Genomic DNA, 15,949 nt, shown 5'->3' with positions numbered 1-15,949 from the left:
TTGGAGCTTTGTGGGTTTGTGTTGTTGCATTACCTATGTGTATTCCATAGAAGAGTTTCACAGAATGCCTTCCTATATAGGTTTTCTAGATTATCTCCTGATCATGATTTATAGTTAATCACAGACATGTTTTTCAATTGTTTTCCTCTAAATTTGCTACTTTGTCTATACCTGCTCAAACATTCCCTTGAAAATGTCCTATATATATTTATATGACTGGACTCTCAGTTTGAAATTTAAATATGTAAAAAGAGCTAGAGTATTTAATTTCTCAGCAGTTTTCTCTATTGTCATTTTATGATTCTGCTAACTTTTTTTTTTTCCCCCCTCTTAACCAGGAAAAGTGGGTTGAAGTTGCCTCAATGAAAGTGCCTAGAGCAGGCATGTGTGTTGTGGCAGTCAATGGGCTTCTGTATGTTTCTGGAGGTCGATCTTCCAGCCATGATTTCTTGGCTCCAGGTACCTTGGACTCAGTTGAAGTTTATAACCCTCATTCAGATACATGGACAGAAATTGGTAACATGATCACCAGTCGTTGTGAAGGAGGTGTTGCTGTACTATGAAATATAAAGCATAAGGGAGCACAAGAAACATTTTGAAAATACAGGATCTGACTCTGCAAATCACACATGTATTTGGTGATAGGATCCTCTGATTCTATTGAGTTTTCCATGTATTTGGTAGATAAATGACTAAAGAATGATTTTTCTAAGAATTTGTGTAGGGAGAGATATGGAATATATCCTAAATTAATAAAGAACTCACACAAATTTGCCAAGCTTACCAATAGGAATGCTGTTTATGCTCTGGAATTCTCCTCTTGGGGGTAGAGTCCTATTTGTAAAAATGATTTGCTAGAAGCTTCTTGGCAAATAGCCCCATTAGCTGCTTCTCCAGTGTCAGCCAAGCTGTAACACGACCCTTATGTGATGTAAGAATATCAATGAGACAGTTTAAAGATGTCTGTACATTCATGATTCAGTCTACGGCACAATTTTCCATGGCCACAGTTGAACCTACAGAGAAAGCCAGTGAAACAACTCCCTACTTTTATTTGTTGCCAGGAGTTTTCACTAGCCCCGAACTTTTTATTGGCAGCAGGTACACTGGGAGGGACATGTGGGAAATATCTAGCTATCTCTATAGATGTTTATATAGATAGATAAGTTTTTGCCTGTTAACAGGATTAAAAAAGCTTTTGCTCTCTTACATTTTTTGTCTTAATGCTGAAAATGCAAGTGAGGAATTACTGGAGGTTCTTAGTGACAGTCCTTTAGTGCAATTGGATGATACAATGGATGACAGAGCCCAGTGAGAGATATGTACCTCTTAAGTTTCTTTCCTATTTTCTTTTTTTTTTTTTTTTTAAGATTTTTTATTTATTTATCTGAGAGAGAGAATGGGAGACAGAGAGCATGAGAGGGGGAGGATCAGAGGGAGAAGCAGACTCCCTGCTGAGCAGGGAGCCCGATGCGGGACTCGATCCTGGGACTCCAGGATCATGACCTGAGCCGAAGGCAGTCGCTTAACCAACTGAGCCACCCAGGCGCCCTTTCCTATTTTCTAAATAGTTATCAAAAATATCTGCTTGGCTTTGGGAAGAGGGAATTTTATTAGACTATCAAGCTTTGTGAAGCTTACTTGTACTTGGGCAATCCTAAGTATGAACTTAGTACAAAGCCTACTGTCTGGTTTGGAGAAGGTGGAATTGTAGGTACCTATGAAGCTTTTTATAGACATTGACAAAAGTGTTAAGGTGAAAGTCCTCTGATCCAAAACTGCTTCTCAGAACTTTTCATTTTTCCCCTGAGAAACTTTTTTTTTTTTAAGATTTTATTAATTTGACAGAGAGAGACAGCGAGAGAGGGAACACAAGCAAGGGGAGTGGGAGAGGGAGAAGCAGGCTTCCCCGCTGAGCAGGGAGCCTGATGTGGGGCTCAATCCCAGGACCCTGGGATCATGACCTGAGCCAAAGGCAGACGCTTAACGACTGAGCCACCCAGGCCCCCTACCCGCCCCGCCCAAGAAACATTCTAAAGAATTGTTCTCTGTCTGGTTCTGAGAGGAACATTCTTTGTGTACCTGATCACTTTTAGTTATTTCTACCAGTTGCTTGGAGCCATACATATATTAAAGGTCTTACATACATTTAGGTTTATCTAATGATTCCAGGATTTGATTTGTATATTCCTGATTTCCTTTTCCTTTTTTTTTTTTTTTAAGACTTTATTTTTAAACAATCTCTACACCCAGTGTAGGGCTTGAACTCAACCCTGAGATCAAGAGCCAGCAAGGCACCCAATTTCTCCCTTTTCTTTCTTAAAGTCCTTCAGTGTATTATTACAGTGTATCAGCAGCTTATTTAGATAGAAAATCTTTGTCGGTAAGCATTAAAGACTCAGGTAGCCCTCATATCTAAAATATTTGGATTGGCCCACAAGGATACTTTGTTTCATAACTTAACCATATGCATGTATTAAGAAAATACATGTATATAGTATAGATAGAAAGCTCTGTGTCTCCTTTGGGGTATCCTAAAAGTCTAAAGGGTCATAGGTGACTGGTGAGATCTATAATATGTCAAGGAATGACATAATTTGTAGATTATTTAAACTCCATGTGCCTTTAATATATCTCTACAGAGAATCTGCATTCTGGTTCAAAAGAGATTTACAAAATACTCCTATAATTTAATTCTCATTATTGCCTGGTGCCAACCTGAATTGGCACTGTGAAGGGAGGCATTTTGTACTGCTGTGGCAGAAACATTCAAGACAATCTGTGTTTGGGCTTAATGGATCTAGACAATCCCTGTAAATAGATAATTATAGAAATGCATATTATTATATTATCTTCTAGGTAATGACATGGTCTTAAAAATAATGTACTAATAAAGTATGTTGATTTTTGCTTATTCTTGTATTACTCATTAACTTAGTTTATTAGCAGTGTTCCTAGATTACCCAACTGTAATAGGATTGCCCAAGTTTTTTTACTGTTTTGTTTTTACTTTAGGGACCTGCACATTTAGTTCTTACATTTAAATCTGTTTCCTGAGCGGCTATTAATGTGATCTTCCTCCAAAATATTTGACAATCTAACATAGTTCTAAATGTCCTGTCCAATGTACTTAAAGGCAGATGTACTTTTTTTTTTAAAAGATTTTATTTTTTTTTCAACAGAGAGAGAGGTAGCGAGAGAGGGAACACAAGCAGGGGGAGTGGGAGAGGGAGAAGCAGGCTTCCCGTTGAGCAGGGAGCCCAATGTGGGGCTCGATCCCAGGACTCTGGGATCATGACCTGAGCCGAAGGCAGATGCTTAACGACTGAGCCACCCAGGAGCCCCTGGGCAGATGTACTTTAAAATCAGTTTTTTTTAAAAGAATCATACACTGTAATTAACTTACAAAGTGCATTTACCTGCATTTGTGTAGTGAAATTGGGCAAGTAGCTTAAAAGTTATTTGCCCCATTCTTTTTTTTTTTTTTAAAGATTTTATTTATTTGACAGAGAGACAGCGAGAGAGGGAACACAAGCAGGGGGAGCAGCAGAGGGAGAGGGAGAAGCAGGCTTCCTGCGGAGCAGGGAGCCCAGTGTGGGACTCAATCCCAGGACCCTGGGATCATGACCTGAGCCAAAGGCGGACACTTAACGACTGAGCCACCCAGGCGCCCCTACTTGCCCCTATTCTGAAAGATGATGAATTTGAGATAAGAGAAGTTTTAACTTTGTGTAGTCCTCATGCAGTTTAGAAGCAAAGACGTTTCCTCACCAAAACACTATGAGTAGAATTGGGAAAGATCTTCTGAAGAGGATAAGCTTTTCTTCCTTCAATATCAGGCTCTAGTAAACTATTCTTTGCATTGATAAAGAAGGATTGTATGGTGGTTTCAGCTATGGGCTTTCATTGGTAAGCTTCTTAATGCTCAGAACAAGGTCTAGCTCTGTGGTGGTGTGCTTGTTTGCTAGGGCTGCTGTAACAAAGTACCACAGAAATTTAAATGGAATTTATCGTCTCATAGTTTTGGAAGCTGGAAGTCTAAAATCAAGGTGTTGGTAGTTGGTTCCTTCTGAGTGCTAAAAGGAAGGCACCTATTCCAGGCTTCTCTCCTTGGAATGTAGATGGCTACTTTCATGTATACGTGGCATTTTCCCTGTATGCATGTTTATCTCTAATTTCCCTTGTTATAAGAATACCAGTAATATTACATTGCAGCCTACCCTTAGGATCTCATTTTAGCACTATAACCTCTGTAAAGACCTGTCTTCAAATAAGGTCACATTCTGAGATACTGGGACAAGGACTTCAACACACAATTCAGCTTATGAAATTCAAGTTAACTAATATTTGAATACCTGTATTATACAAAGATAACATATATCAGGTGATACCATTTAGGGATTTATATTCTTATGCCATTTAAAATGTTTTTTCCCTTTCTATAAGACTAAGAATCTCAAGAGACGAAGTTTTCAAGTTAGAGTCTAAGGTGTTGCTTTTGCTTGTTTTAAAAAAGCTTCTCTGGGGGCACCTGGGCGGCCCAGATGGTTAAGCATCTGCCTTTGGATCAGGTCATGATCCCAGGGTCCTGGAATCGAGCCCCACATCGGGCCCCTGGCTCAGTGGGGAGCCTGTTTCTCCCTCTCCCTCTGCCTCTCCCCTTCCTCATGTGCTCTCTCTCTCTCTCTATCTCTGTGTCTCAAATGAATAAATAAAATCTTTACCAAAAAAAAAGCTTCTCTTTGAGTTAATGTGTAAAACTAGATAGCCCCGCTTGTAAGAACATCAAGATGGCTCCAGCTTGACTTTTCCTAATTTATATATACTAGTGACTTTATTCTTTTTTTTTTTTTTATTAAAGATTTTATTTATTTATTTGAGAGAGAGAGAATGAGAGACAGAGAGCATGAGACGGGGGAGGGTCAGAGGGAGAAGCAGACCCCCCGCTGAGCAGGGAGCCCGATGAGGGACTCGATCCCGGGACTCCAGGATCATGACCTGAGCCGAAGGCAGTTGCTTAACCAACTGAGCCACCCAGGCGCCCCAGTGACTTTATTCTTTAAAAAATTTTTTGACTAGTTGGTGTTCTGTGGAGATGGAGTTGTGTCTATAAAAACTGGAAAGTATGTTCAGCTTTTCTTTGAACATGGCTTCCCCTCATGACACTGCTCCCTACTGACTTTAGAGCCACAGATCCTTCCAGCTCATATAACTAGATTATACCAGATGAAATGAGCTTGGAAATGCAATTCCCAGGGCAACTGCAATGAAAACTCCGCATTGGAACCACCTATTGTTTTCAGACACTAATGGATACAAAGTTTTCCTCTTGTGGGAGAATGTGCCTGTTTTTTTCCAATGATCATAAGGCTCTAACAAAAAGGATTTCCATTTTTATTATTTTACATTCTTCAAAACAAGTAAAACATTAAAATGTATAATTCATAAAGACTAAAAACTGTAATCTAAAGTGAAAATGACTTGTTAGGGATTTTCAAACTATTGTCAGGTAATTCCTATGAAATAAAGAAATGAAAAAAAATCTGTGAAGAAGAAATAAACGTTGATGGAGGAAAAAAGCTGTTAAACAGGAGAAGTATAAAAAAGTGATGCCAAAATACAGCCTTCCAAGGCTTATAGCCAACATGCTAACGTCACCTAGAGAGTAGTTTTGTATTTATTCTACTTGACCAGGTCTCTTGGGTCCTTTCTCTGGATAAATATCTTTAACTAATAATGTGATTATAAATGAAAACAAGGCCACTAAAGTGACTACTATCTTAAGGGCTTTGAACCAATTGGGATAATGTGGCAAGAGAAAAAGTTCAATGTGTAATGCTATCCCCAAACCTATTATTACTGTGACTATAGCTTCACTGAGTCTTTCAGAAATAAGGAAAGCAAACCATGAAAACACAACAGAAGCTGTACTATTAGCTAAATTGAGGAAGTCTGGTTTGGCTGTACTACCTTCTGGCAGAGCAAAACCCCATCTGATCCCTCCCAAGAAAGATAGGAAACTGGCTCCATAAGCCATCTGAGTAAAAGCTAATAAGGGGATATAAGCCTTTGTCATCACCATGACCAGTGGTGGAGCAACAAAGGGGATTAGTCCTGCCAGAGTTATGTACAATGCTGGCTTTGGGCTATCAAGCAGGTAAGTGATGGTGCTTGCTGGCTTGGCTGGAAGTATTTCTTGCTTCTGCTTCTTAAAGCTGCATGGGGAAGTATGATAGTATTGTGTCTTCCTCATGTACACTAGTAATGAAGAGAAAAACCAAGGCCTTGGAAACAAAGGGGGAAAGTTCTGCTGGTGACATGTCTTGAGAGAAAGTGTTTCTATTCTGCTGGCTCCTACTCGGACTGGGAAAGGGTACTTCAGCATCTATAGAGAAAACAATACCAACAGACAAAAACAGATTTTTAAATAACCATGTTAGTAAATCCCAAACTGAAACAATATAAAAACAAACCATCTGCTTTCTATTAGTACGTCAAACTTTGCAGAAAGGTTGGACTACGGGTGCTATTAATGCTAGCTAAGACTAGCAAACAGCTATACAACATGCAAAAGAAACTACTGAAAAGAAACCTAGTGATGTATTTTGGCCTACCACTAATTTTATCCCATGAGAGGAATATCTGAAAGAACAGGTAAAGACTATATCCTTAGTATCTGGCATTTTAAACTGTCTCTTCTATTTATAACGTGCAAAAGCAGCAGCATTAATTACTGTGGGAATGCTGTTTTGTATAAAGTAATCTACCTTCCAATTTAGCTTTAGAGACACTGAATACTTTCCATAGCTCCATTGCTTCCTGTATGTCTTTGCCTAGAATTCTAACATACTACTTTTTTTTCTTTTGTTTTTTTTTTTGAGACGGGGAGTGGGGAGGGGCAAAGGGAGAGGGGGAGAGAGAGAATCTCAAGCAGACTCCAAGCCCAGTGTGGAGCCTGATCCCACTACCCTGAGATCAACACCTGAGCTGAAATCATGAGTCAGACGCTTAACTGACTGGCCACCCAGGCGCCCCCTAACATACTACTTTTCTATCTAGGGAAACTATCTTTTGAAATTCAGCATGAAGATTTCCCCAATCTGAATTAATACTCCTGTAAGTACCTTATGCACACTCGCATCATAATTCTCACAGTGAACTTAAATCATGTGTTGGTCAGGGCGCCTGGTGGCTCTGTGGGTTAAACATCTGCCTTCGGCTCAGGTCATGATCCCAGGGTCCCTGGATCGAGCCTGTTTCTCCCTCTCCCACTCCCCCTGCTTGTGCTCGTGCTCTCTCTCTCTCAAATAAATGAATAAAATCTTAAAAAAAAAAAAAAAATCACGTGTTTGTCCGTCTCAGTATACTTGAGAGCCAGGCCAGTAATTTTTTTTTTTTTTTAAAGATTTTATTTATTTATTTGACAGAGAGATAGCGAGAGCAGGAATACAAGCAGGGGGAGCGGGAGAGGGAGAAGCAAGCTTCCTGCCCCAGGGAGCCCGATGCGGGACTCGATCCCAGGACCCTGGGATCATGACCTGAGCCGAAGGCAGACGCTTAACGACTGAGCCACCCAGGCGCCCGCCAGGCCAGTAATTTTTTTTTTGCCTTAAAAAAACAACAACAACAAAAAACACAAAAAAACCCTCCCCAGTGCCTTTCATGGTACGTGGCCAAAGTAATAACCTTTCCTGCTGATTTTGTGCTTTAGTGAGCAGATTCCAGACTTCAACTAGTTAATAGATGAACAGTAACTCAAAAAGCACTGGATGAAAGAAAAAAAATGAAAGTTATTTAAGAATCTTGGTAACTCCTTAAAATGCTAGGAATTATTCCATCCTGGGGCCTTTTCTTCCTTTTGTTTGGAATGTTATTCCCTGAGCTACTTGCATGGCCAATTCCCTCTCTTCTTACCTCTCTAGTTTTTTTAAAATAGATTTATTTAGGGTGCCTGGATGGCCCAGTTGGTTAAGCGACTACCTCGGCTCATGTGATGATCCTGGAGTCCCAGGATCAAGTCCCGCATCAGGCTCCCTGCTCAGCAGGGAGTCTGCTTCTCCCTCTGACCCTCCCCCTTCTCATGCTCTCTCTCTCAAATAAATAAAATCTTTTTAAAAAATAGATTTATTTGTTTATTGGGGGGAGGGGGACAGAATCTTCAAGCAGACTCCTCTGAGGGTGGAGTCCAATGTGGGGCTCAGTCCCAGGACCCTGAGATCATGACCTGAGCCAAAATCAAGAGTCGGATGCTTACCCGACTGAGCTACCAAGGTGCCCCTATTTTTTTTTTTTTTTTTAAGATTTTTTAAGTGATCTCTACACCCAACATGGGGCTTGAACTTACTACCCTGAGATCAAGAGTCAGCACCCCTGGCCCCTCTTTTTTTTTTTTTTTTTAAGATTTTATTTATTTGAGAGAGCACGAGAGAGAGAGCATGAGCAGGGGGGGAGGGACATGGGGAGAGGGAAAAGCAGACTCCCTTCAAAGCAGGGAGCCCCACATCAGGCTGGATCCCAGGACCCTGATATCAGGGCCCCAGCTGAAGACAGATGCTTAACTGACTGGGCCCAGGCACCCTGACCCCTCTATTTTTAAGAGCAATCCTAAGTCTATTGTTGATAGCCCCTATTCCCCTTCCCTGCTTTATAGTTCTCCAGAGGACTTACCACTTGCAGTATTAAATATTGTATACAAATACAAAATACAAATACTTATTTGTATTTTACCCACCCTTTCCCCCATCACCTAAACATATGAGGATAAGATTTGTCTTTTTTTTTTTCATTGCTATTGCCCCAGCAAAGCAGTGCCAGCAAGTATTTGCTGAATAAACCAACCTTTGAAGATGCTTGAGAAAACTTCTGGATGAAATGAAGCATACTCGGTCCTACTGAAAGTCTTGCTCAGGAAGATGCCAGGCAGTTCTGATTAATGCATTTTTACAGCTAAGTGGAGGAGCTGAATGAGAAGCATGTTGCTGTGTATAAAACAAGATGTCACTTAATTTTCTTCATTTTATGCATAATTTTTTATAAGTAGGAACTTGAGAATTTTTTCCATATAACATACTTTCCTTTGAAAACAATCATTAATGTTTTCTGGAAATCAGTAATACATTAATAATCCTTTTCTTCTCTGAACCATTCTTTTAGCTTTTGCTAAAAGCTGGTGTAACAGAAAAAGTATTGCCAGAGACAGAAGATCTGTATTTTACAAATGCCTCTATAATTCCCCAGCTGTGTGACCTTGGGTAAATTGCTTCCTTGAAGTGTAGTTTTCTCATCTTTATTTTTTTTTAAGATTTTTATTTATTTTGACAGAGAGAGACACAGTGAGAGAGGGAACACAAGCAGGGGGAGTGGGAGAGGGAGAAGCAGGCTTCCCGTTGAGCAGGGAGCCCGATGCGGGGCTTGATCCCAGGACCCTAGGATCATGACCTGAGCCGAAGGCAGACCCTTAACGACTGAGCCACCCAGGTGCCCCTAGATTTCTCATCTTTAAAACTGAAGGTTATAGCTTCTCTGTTCTCTTTTTTCACCTTAGTTATCTATTTTGGGGCTTAGGTGTTTACAGCTCAAAATAATGATGGTAGCAATTAATACAATTTAGCTGTGAACCAAGCACTATAACTAGTGTTTTATATGCATTAACTCATTTATTTGTTTTTAAGATATTATTTTTAAGTTATCTCTACAACCAATGTGGGGCTTCAACTCATAACCCCAACATCAAGAGTCACACGCTCCCAGAGCCAGCCAGGCACCCCTGCATTAACTCATTTAATACAATAACCTCATCAACTTGGTGCTGAGAGTGTAGCCTGTTGGGTTAGAGTGAAGATTTTGGAGTCAAACAATTTGTGTTGGGATCCTGGCTCCACCACTTACTTATTAGGTATGTGATTTTGTACAACGTCTTTAACTTTGTTATGTTGCAGTTCACTCACTTTTGAAACAATTAAAATAACTGCATAGCTTCGTTGTAAAAATTAAATTAATATATGTAAAGAGCTGCAAACTGTCCCTGACACCAAGTAAGCATTCAAAAAATAATAGCTATGGGGCGCCTGGGGGGCTCAGCCGGTAAGCGTCTGCCTTCGGCTCAGGTCATGATCCCAGGGTCCTGGGTCCACATCGGGCTCCCCGCCCCCCGGGAAACCTGCTTCTCCCTCTCCCACTCCCGCTGCTTGTGTTCCCTCTCTCGCTGTGTCTCTCTCTGTCAAATAAATAAATAAATAAATCTTAAAAAAAAAAAAAAGGCTATATTCCCACCCTACACAAGAGGAAATGGTTAAGAACTCTAACGTAAGGGGCGCCTGGGTGGCTCAGTTGGTTAAGCGACTGCCTTCGGCTCGGGTCATGATCCCAGAGTCCTGGGATCGAGCCCCGCATCGGGCTCCCTGCTCGGCGGGAAGCCTGCTTCTTCCTCTCCCACTCCCCCTGCTTGTGTTACCTCTCTCACTCTCTCTCTGTCAATTAAATAAATAAAATCTTAAAAAAAAAAAAAAACAACTCTAACGTAAGCAACCAGTAAGTGGTTGAGAATATGAATCTAGATCTGTCTTACATGAGTTTCATTCTTAACCAGGAGAATGAGGTGTCTAAAAGATCCAAAAACCACATTTGCTACCTAATTAAATATTTTAATGAACTGATTTCTAGGTCATAGCTCTTAGGGCCGGGTAGAGGAATCTGTATACCAGTCAGACTTATCTTGGGCCTCTGAGTACATCTTAGATGGCACCTAACATCCACCTCCTGACTTCCAAACACACATTATCTGCAGGGCCCACACACTCACTGTTGGTCAAAAGCACCTGCGTAAGGGCTTTCCAGACCACCCCACTTAAAAATCTCAACGCTCTCTTCACATTTGGAACTCTCTACGCACTGTGACCATGTGCTTTCCAACTCATGGGTGTTAAATGGAAAGAGTGATAGCCTGTATCTCGGGGACGGCAACTGGTGAGGAAATGAAGGGCAAAGACCTAAGGGTTAATCCGCTCAATTTAGGTTAAAACGCCCGATAGCCACTGCCCCAGAGGAATAGTTGCAAACTGCAAGCCTCAGAGCAGACTTCTGAGAAAAGAGTGCGCTGTGGGGCGCCTGTGTGGCTCAGTTGTTAAGCAACTGCCTTCGGCTCGGGTCATGGTCCCAGGGTCCTGGGATCGAGTCCCACATCGGGCTCCCTGCTCCGCGGGAAGCCTGCTTCTCCCTCTCCCACCCCCCCGCCCTTGCTTGTGTTCCCTCTCTCACTGCGTCTCTGTCAAATAAATAAAATCTCTAAAAAAAAATAAAATAAAAAAAGCGCGCTGTGAAAACCCAAGGATCCTCGGGAAACTGCCTGACATTCCCCGCGGCTTTGATTTACTCTCAACCCTTGGTGCCCCCTCCCCCCCAATTTGTACACTGTGGCAGCAGCCCTGCTGTTATATATGTAAGTATACTTGCCAGTGTCGAACCGGGGGTTGGAGAGCGGAGTTGCAAGAACAGCCAGGTACTCACGAAAAGGCACTTCCGGCAGGTGGTGGTTGGCAGTCCCCCCCACTTCCTGAGAACAGAAAAAAAAAGAGTCCGGGTGGGGACTCGACCGGCGCTGACTGGTTCCCGCGCAGGGCTTTCCATCTTGAGTCATTCCTTTAATTCTTAAATTCTAGAAGCAGGCTTTTGAGGTCTGTAGGGTACCTGAATGGTCCTTGCCTCTCTTTTCCAGGTTTCCCAGCCAGCAGAATCTGGCCCTCAGAATTCGGAAAGGTAGGGCACAACTACTGAAACAATCTCAAGTGATGGTGTTGTAGGAAGGGAGGAGAAATTTGGAGTCTAGGCCAAGTAAGACTTGGCCAAATTGCTTGCCATCTCTGGAACTCATAACAGGGTTTCTAGGATCGATGGGGCACATCTTACTCTGTGTTAGGGTCCTAAACTACTAACACTAAGAAAAACAAAACTGTTACTTCCATTCTCTTTGCTTGGACCTGGAAACTCCATTAAGAAATAAGAGCACAAAGGGCAGGATTTTCGCTTCCGTAAGTGGTGATAACAGTCCTGGGTTTAGGGTTAATCTGAAAAGTTAGATCATTCTTTCTGTCACCCTCTAACTTTTATTGTCGGCTCTGTGACCTTGGACAAGTCTCTTTTCTTCTCTGGGCCTACATTTCATAGTCTATCAAGGACACAGCACCAGGCAATTTGAGCGTCGTTGGCCAGTTCCTCCATTCCTCCGGATTCTGGGTAATGTAGCTTCGTGGTTGTCGGCCATCATATGGCTTAGCGTCCCGTGCAGAATGGGCCCATTGCGAATTCTTCGTAATAGTAACCGCTTCTAATCCCAATAGGCTTTCACTTTTATTTCCTTCTCTGTCCGTCACGGCAGCGCCGCCCCTTCTAGTAGTGCGATACCCAATGAAACTTTAGGTCAGAGAAACAGCTTCTCCGCCCTGGCACGAGAGCAGGCTGCGGACAGAAATCCGCCTTGCGTGGGGCCAGGGGCCTGACGCCAGCGGTCGGCCGGAACTACTACTCCCAGCGGGTAGCGCGTCAGGCCCAGCCGCGCAGGCCTCCAGAGCACGGCGGTGTGGCCCGCTGGGGGCTGGAGTCTTAATGATGTGCGCACATGAAGGAAGGAAGGAGCGGAAGGTGGGAAGGGTCGGAAAACACGATCCTACGAAGCCGGTTTGCTAGTACTTGTACGGGTAGTTTGGGGACGCGAGCATGCCCAGAAGTGGGGTACGGGAGGGTGAAGGGGCGGGCAAAATGGTACACACATACACACCCACCCACTCATTCACACGCATCCAGGCCCTGTGTTGGGCCAGGAAATAATAAGAGAGGTTCCAAACTCGGCTGGTAGCCCCCTCTGAGGCGGCGCAAGGAAAGGCAGAGCATTCAATTCTGCAGAGGGGTGGAGGCAACTACGTACAGCCTCGAGCCCCGGTGAGGGGGGTTGGGGAACCGCGCATGGAATAACTGCCGTTCACGCGGCGGGACGTTGGCGGCGTGAGGCGCCGGCAGGGTCACCCGAACAGGGCTTCTGCGCTTGCGCTCCTGTGGGCGGTGCGAGTGGGTGGGCGTATGTGGGGCGGGGTCGGAGGGGGGAGGGCCAGGCTGGTCGTCGCTCCTCCCCCCTGCCCCTCCGGGGCCGTGTGGGCCGGGCAGCCATTTTGGGAAGAGCTTTGTTATGGTTGTGGGCTCTCCACCTCTGCGGGATCAGGAAGCTGGGGACGCGCCCTCAGACGCTGCGTCTGGTCCCTAGCTGTAGCCCCACTGCAGTCCGGTAAGTGGGGGTTCCGGAGAACCGGGCGGTAGGGGATCTTGAGTCGTTCCGGCGCGGGGCTCCGCCCGGTGCCCAACCGACCGGCTGTTGAAACTAGTTGAAGGAGGCTCTCACACAGGTGGTTGGTGTCGGCCGGCCTGGGGTGGGGCAGAGAAGCCGAGGGGCCAGCGGTCCTGTGGTTCAGATGGGGCACCTCCCCCCGCGCGAGGAGCTTTGCAGTCGAGTGTCGCCGCGGCTTTGCCCGAGCGCTCCTACTTCAAGTTTGGTCTTCGGGTCGGAACGCTCACCTGCGGCTCTCTGGCTCCTCTCCAGGCGTTCCGGCTTGTCGGTGGTTGAGTGGCTTGGTTTACGGGTTTCTTTTTCTTTCCTCCCTGAATTAGAGCCAAGGGCTTTTGTTTTCCAACGAAGGAAAATTTAAGAGGAAAAAATCGTGTAAGTCAACTGTGGGGCAACTGAGGGGAAAAGAAGAGTTCTAACCACCAGCGTTTAGGTTCTTGGTTTCGAGGTGTTTTCTTTGATTTAGATTAAGTCGGTATCCAGCACCTACAGATTGCCTCCCTCCCCCGAAAAAAAAGCTGCTCGATCTTGAAGAGTTTTAAGGAGGATTTTTTTCTGTTTTAAATCTACCTCTCTCCACCCTCGTGAAATTCAAAAGAAAGGCTGAATCTAAAATGGCTGTAGCTTGGGGAAGTGCCCTAAGCTTCGGTAACTTAAATACGTTACCATGTCTTAAATTTTTGGTTGTTTCACCTATGAAGACAGCAACTGAATCTTTTGATATTTTGGTCTTCCTGCAATTGCTGTCTTGTCTTGAAGAGTCCTTTTAGGTGAAAACAAAGGTGAGGCTAAAGAAGTTTGCTTACTCCAAAAGTTTACGTAAGAGTGGGTGCGGTTTTGTGTGTGTGTGTGTTTTGTTTTTTGTGGTTGCTTATAGTTTTGAAATTGTGCTATGATGGTAATTTTATCAGCCCACTTTGTGCTCTGAGGTTGGTTTGCATTATTTGTCGAAATACGCCCTTAACGTTGATAATTATTGCTTACCAGGGAAAAAAAAAGTTAATGGTGGTTCATAGTTTAGTAACAGAAGTCACACGTTTCTTTGTAAATCCCATCCAAAAGTAAAGTGATTGGTAGTCTTCAAAAGACTTAGATTTGTAATTTGGCGGACTTCTGGCCTTTTCTGTGTAATATTTGAAAGGGAATCAGAGTGCTCTTAAGTTTAGGACATTTATTGCAAAGGTGAGACAAGTGAAAACGAACTTTAAATGTGGAGCTCCTGATTGTTGTGCCCTTTCAAACAAAAGACTGTCTTTTTGTTTGCCTTTTTTTTTTTTAAGCCATTAGATCCAGAAGTTTAACTGAAAACACAAAGGCATACAATGGAAACCAAGAACAGATAACTTCAGTGTTTGGGAAGGTGCTTCACTTTCAGGTGCAATCTGTCTAAAAGATAAAAATAATAAAATCCTAGTTGTGAATGAGAATTTGGGAATTAATAGTAAAATAAGTTGTAATCTTCCCTAGGAATTCAGTTTCACTCTACCTTCTACATTCTTTCAACACAAAAGTTTATCTTTGTCAGTTCCCCTGGGATTTTTTTTGTTCTTATTTTGTTGATTTTATAAGAAAAACATTTGAAGTGCTCTATAGAAATAACTCCATTGCTTTATGTTTTGCCATTTGCCTACTGAACCCATAAACTTGGGTACTCAAAATGATTTGTACATGTTGATATATTTTTTCATTTGATTCTGGATAGTATCTTATCAGAGTTCTTGAAGTGGGGGGTTGATGTTAGGAAGCCTTTTTATTTTGAACAAATGCAGCTCACCAGTTTTTTCATCAGTAGCTGCTTAAAAAGCTTGGCTGAAGGGGGCACATGCAACCATTTTAATAAGTTTGGAATGATACAGAATCTGGAACACATTCCTGTTTATAATTCATTTTTAAATTCTCAGTTAAAAATATAATACACAATTATGAATCATACTTCAACAGATTGCATATCTTTGTTTTATGGTTAAATTGTATGTACTTCGTAACAGTGATAACTAATGTGCAGGGACCTAAGCAATCTGTTTCTAAGTCATTAATCATTATGGGTGCTGTCCTTAGCTATGAAAATAAGACTATTGGAAAAGTGAAAGGCACAACAGTTATAAAGGATCCCAATTAAAAGAGTACTTCATGGAAAAGGTAAATTTTGCGGTGGGTTGTTTATGGTTTTTCAAATAGATGGGAGGAAAAATCTAGGTGGCATATTGATACCATGTTTCCTCACCTTTCACTATAGTTGCCATTGTCTGGAATTTAATATTTGGTATGCTGAGACCTAGTAGTCCAAGTCATTTCTAAATCAGACTCTGATTTTTATTTCCCATTGAAATCTGCCCCAAAACAAAACTGGCTACAATCAAACTTGAAAAGTAGTTCTGTAAGAACATCTGAACTTCTTTGTCCAGGGGTAATCTTAACTAAGGAGGTAAAATATTGCTCATGTTATGTAATACAAATTTTTATAGGTCATTTCAAATATACTGGGCAAAAATTTCAAGAAGTCAAATAGTTCTTTTCCTTTAAAGCAATCAGCCTTTTTTTTTTTCCTTCTTTCTCATTTCAAAAAATGCTACAGGCTCTACTGTGGTGCCAGTTTTGGTGTGCTAAAGGCTAGAAATG

At 42.5% G+C, this 15,949-nt stretch overlaps 3 protein-coding genes across 8 annotated transcripts in view; 2 read left to right on the top strand and 1 right to left on the bottom strand.

Annotated features, from left to right (window-relative positions):
- Positions 1 to 15,949, top strand: part of IPP (intracisternal A particle-promoted polypeptide) — a 71,679-nt gene that overhangs the window by 37,052 nt on the left and 18,678 nt on the right. For 3 of the 4 annotated variants that reach the window (XM_081818336.1, XM_081818335.1, XM_006729015.3), the window contains one exon: positions 339 to 2,914. The exons of the other annotated variant lie outside the window; for it this stretch is intronic. In XM_081818336.1, coding sequence (XP_081674462.1) covers positions 339 to 563 — 225 coding nt within the window. In that variant the 3' untranslated portion in view covers positions 564 to 2,914. Of the gene's footprint in view, positions 1 to 338; positions 2,915 to 15,949 lie in introns of those variants that run through there. 4 annotated transcript variants of the gene reach the window in all.
- On the bottom strand, positions 5,381 to 11,551 carry TMEM69 (transmembrane protein 69). Of its 2 annotated transcripts, none has more exons than XM_006729013.3 (3): positions 11,452 to 11,551; positions 8,839 to 8,978; positions 5,381 to 6,385 (listed from the first exon to the last, which is right to left on the bottom strand). In XM_006729013.3, exons 2-3 carry the CDS (start codon positions 8,878 to 8,880, stop codon positions 5,678 to 5,680), a joined length of 750 nt encoding a protein of 249 aa, XP_006729076.1. In that variant the 5' UTR covers positions 8,881 to 8,978; positions 11,452 to 11,551; the 3' UTR covers positions 5,381 to 5,677. The 2 variants fall into 2 exon arrangements, with proteins under 2 accessions (XP_006729076.1, XP_081674490.1); XM_081818364.1 differs by having other exon boundaries at positions 8,839 to 8,959; positions 11,452 to 11,535.
- GPBP1L1 (GC-rich promoter binding protein 1 like 1) overlaps positions 12,496 to 15,949 on the top strand; it is a 52,102-nt gene continuing 48,648 nt past the window's right edge. Inside the window, exon 1 of one of the 2 annotated variants that reach the window (XM_081818362.1) lies at positions 12,496 to 12,636. The gene's annotated coding sequence lies outside the window, so the exon portion shown is untranslated. Of the gene's footprint in view, positions 12,637 to 13,116; positions 13,274 to 15,949 lie in introns of those variants that run through there. The other variant, XM_081818361.1, reaches the window with a different exon arrangement.

The sequence above is a fragment of the Leptonychotes weddellii genome, chromosome 4, assembly GCF_054177405.1.
Source record: "Leptonychotes weddellii isolate Sample4059 chromosome 4, ASM5417740v2, whole genome shotgun sequence".
Classification (NCBI taxonomy): Eukaryota; Metazoa; Chordata; class Mammalia; order Carnivora; family Phocidae; genus Leptonychotes; species Leptonychotes weddellii.
This window is presented reverse-complemented; position numbering and strand designations above follow the sequence as displayed.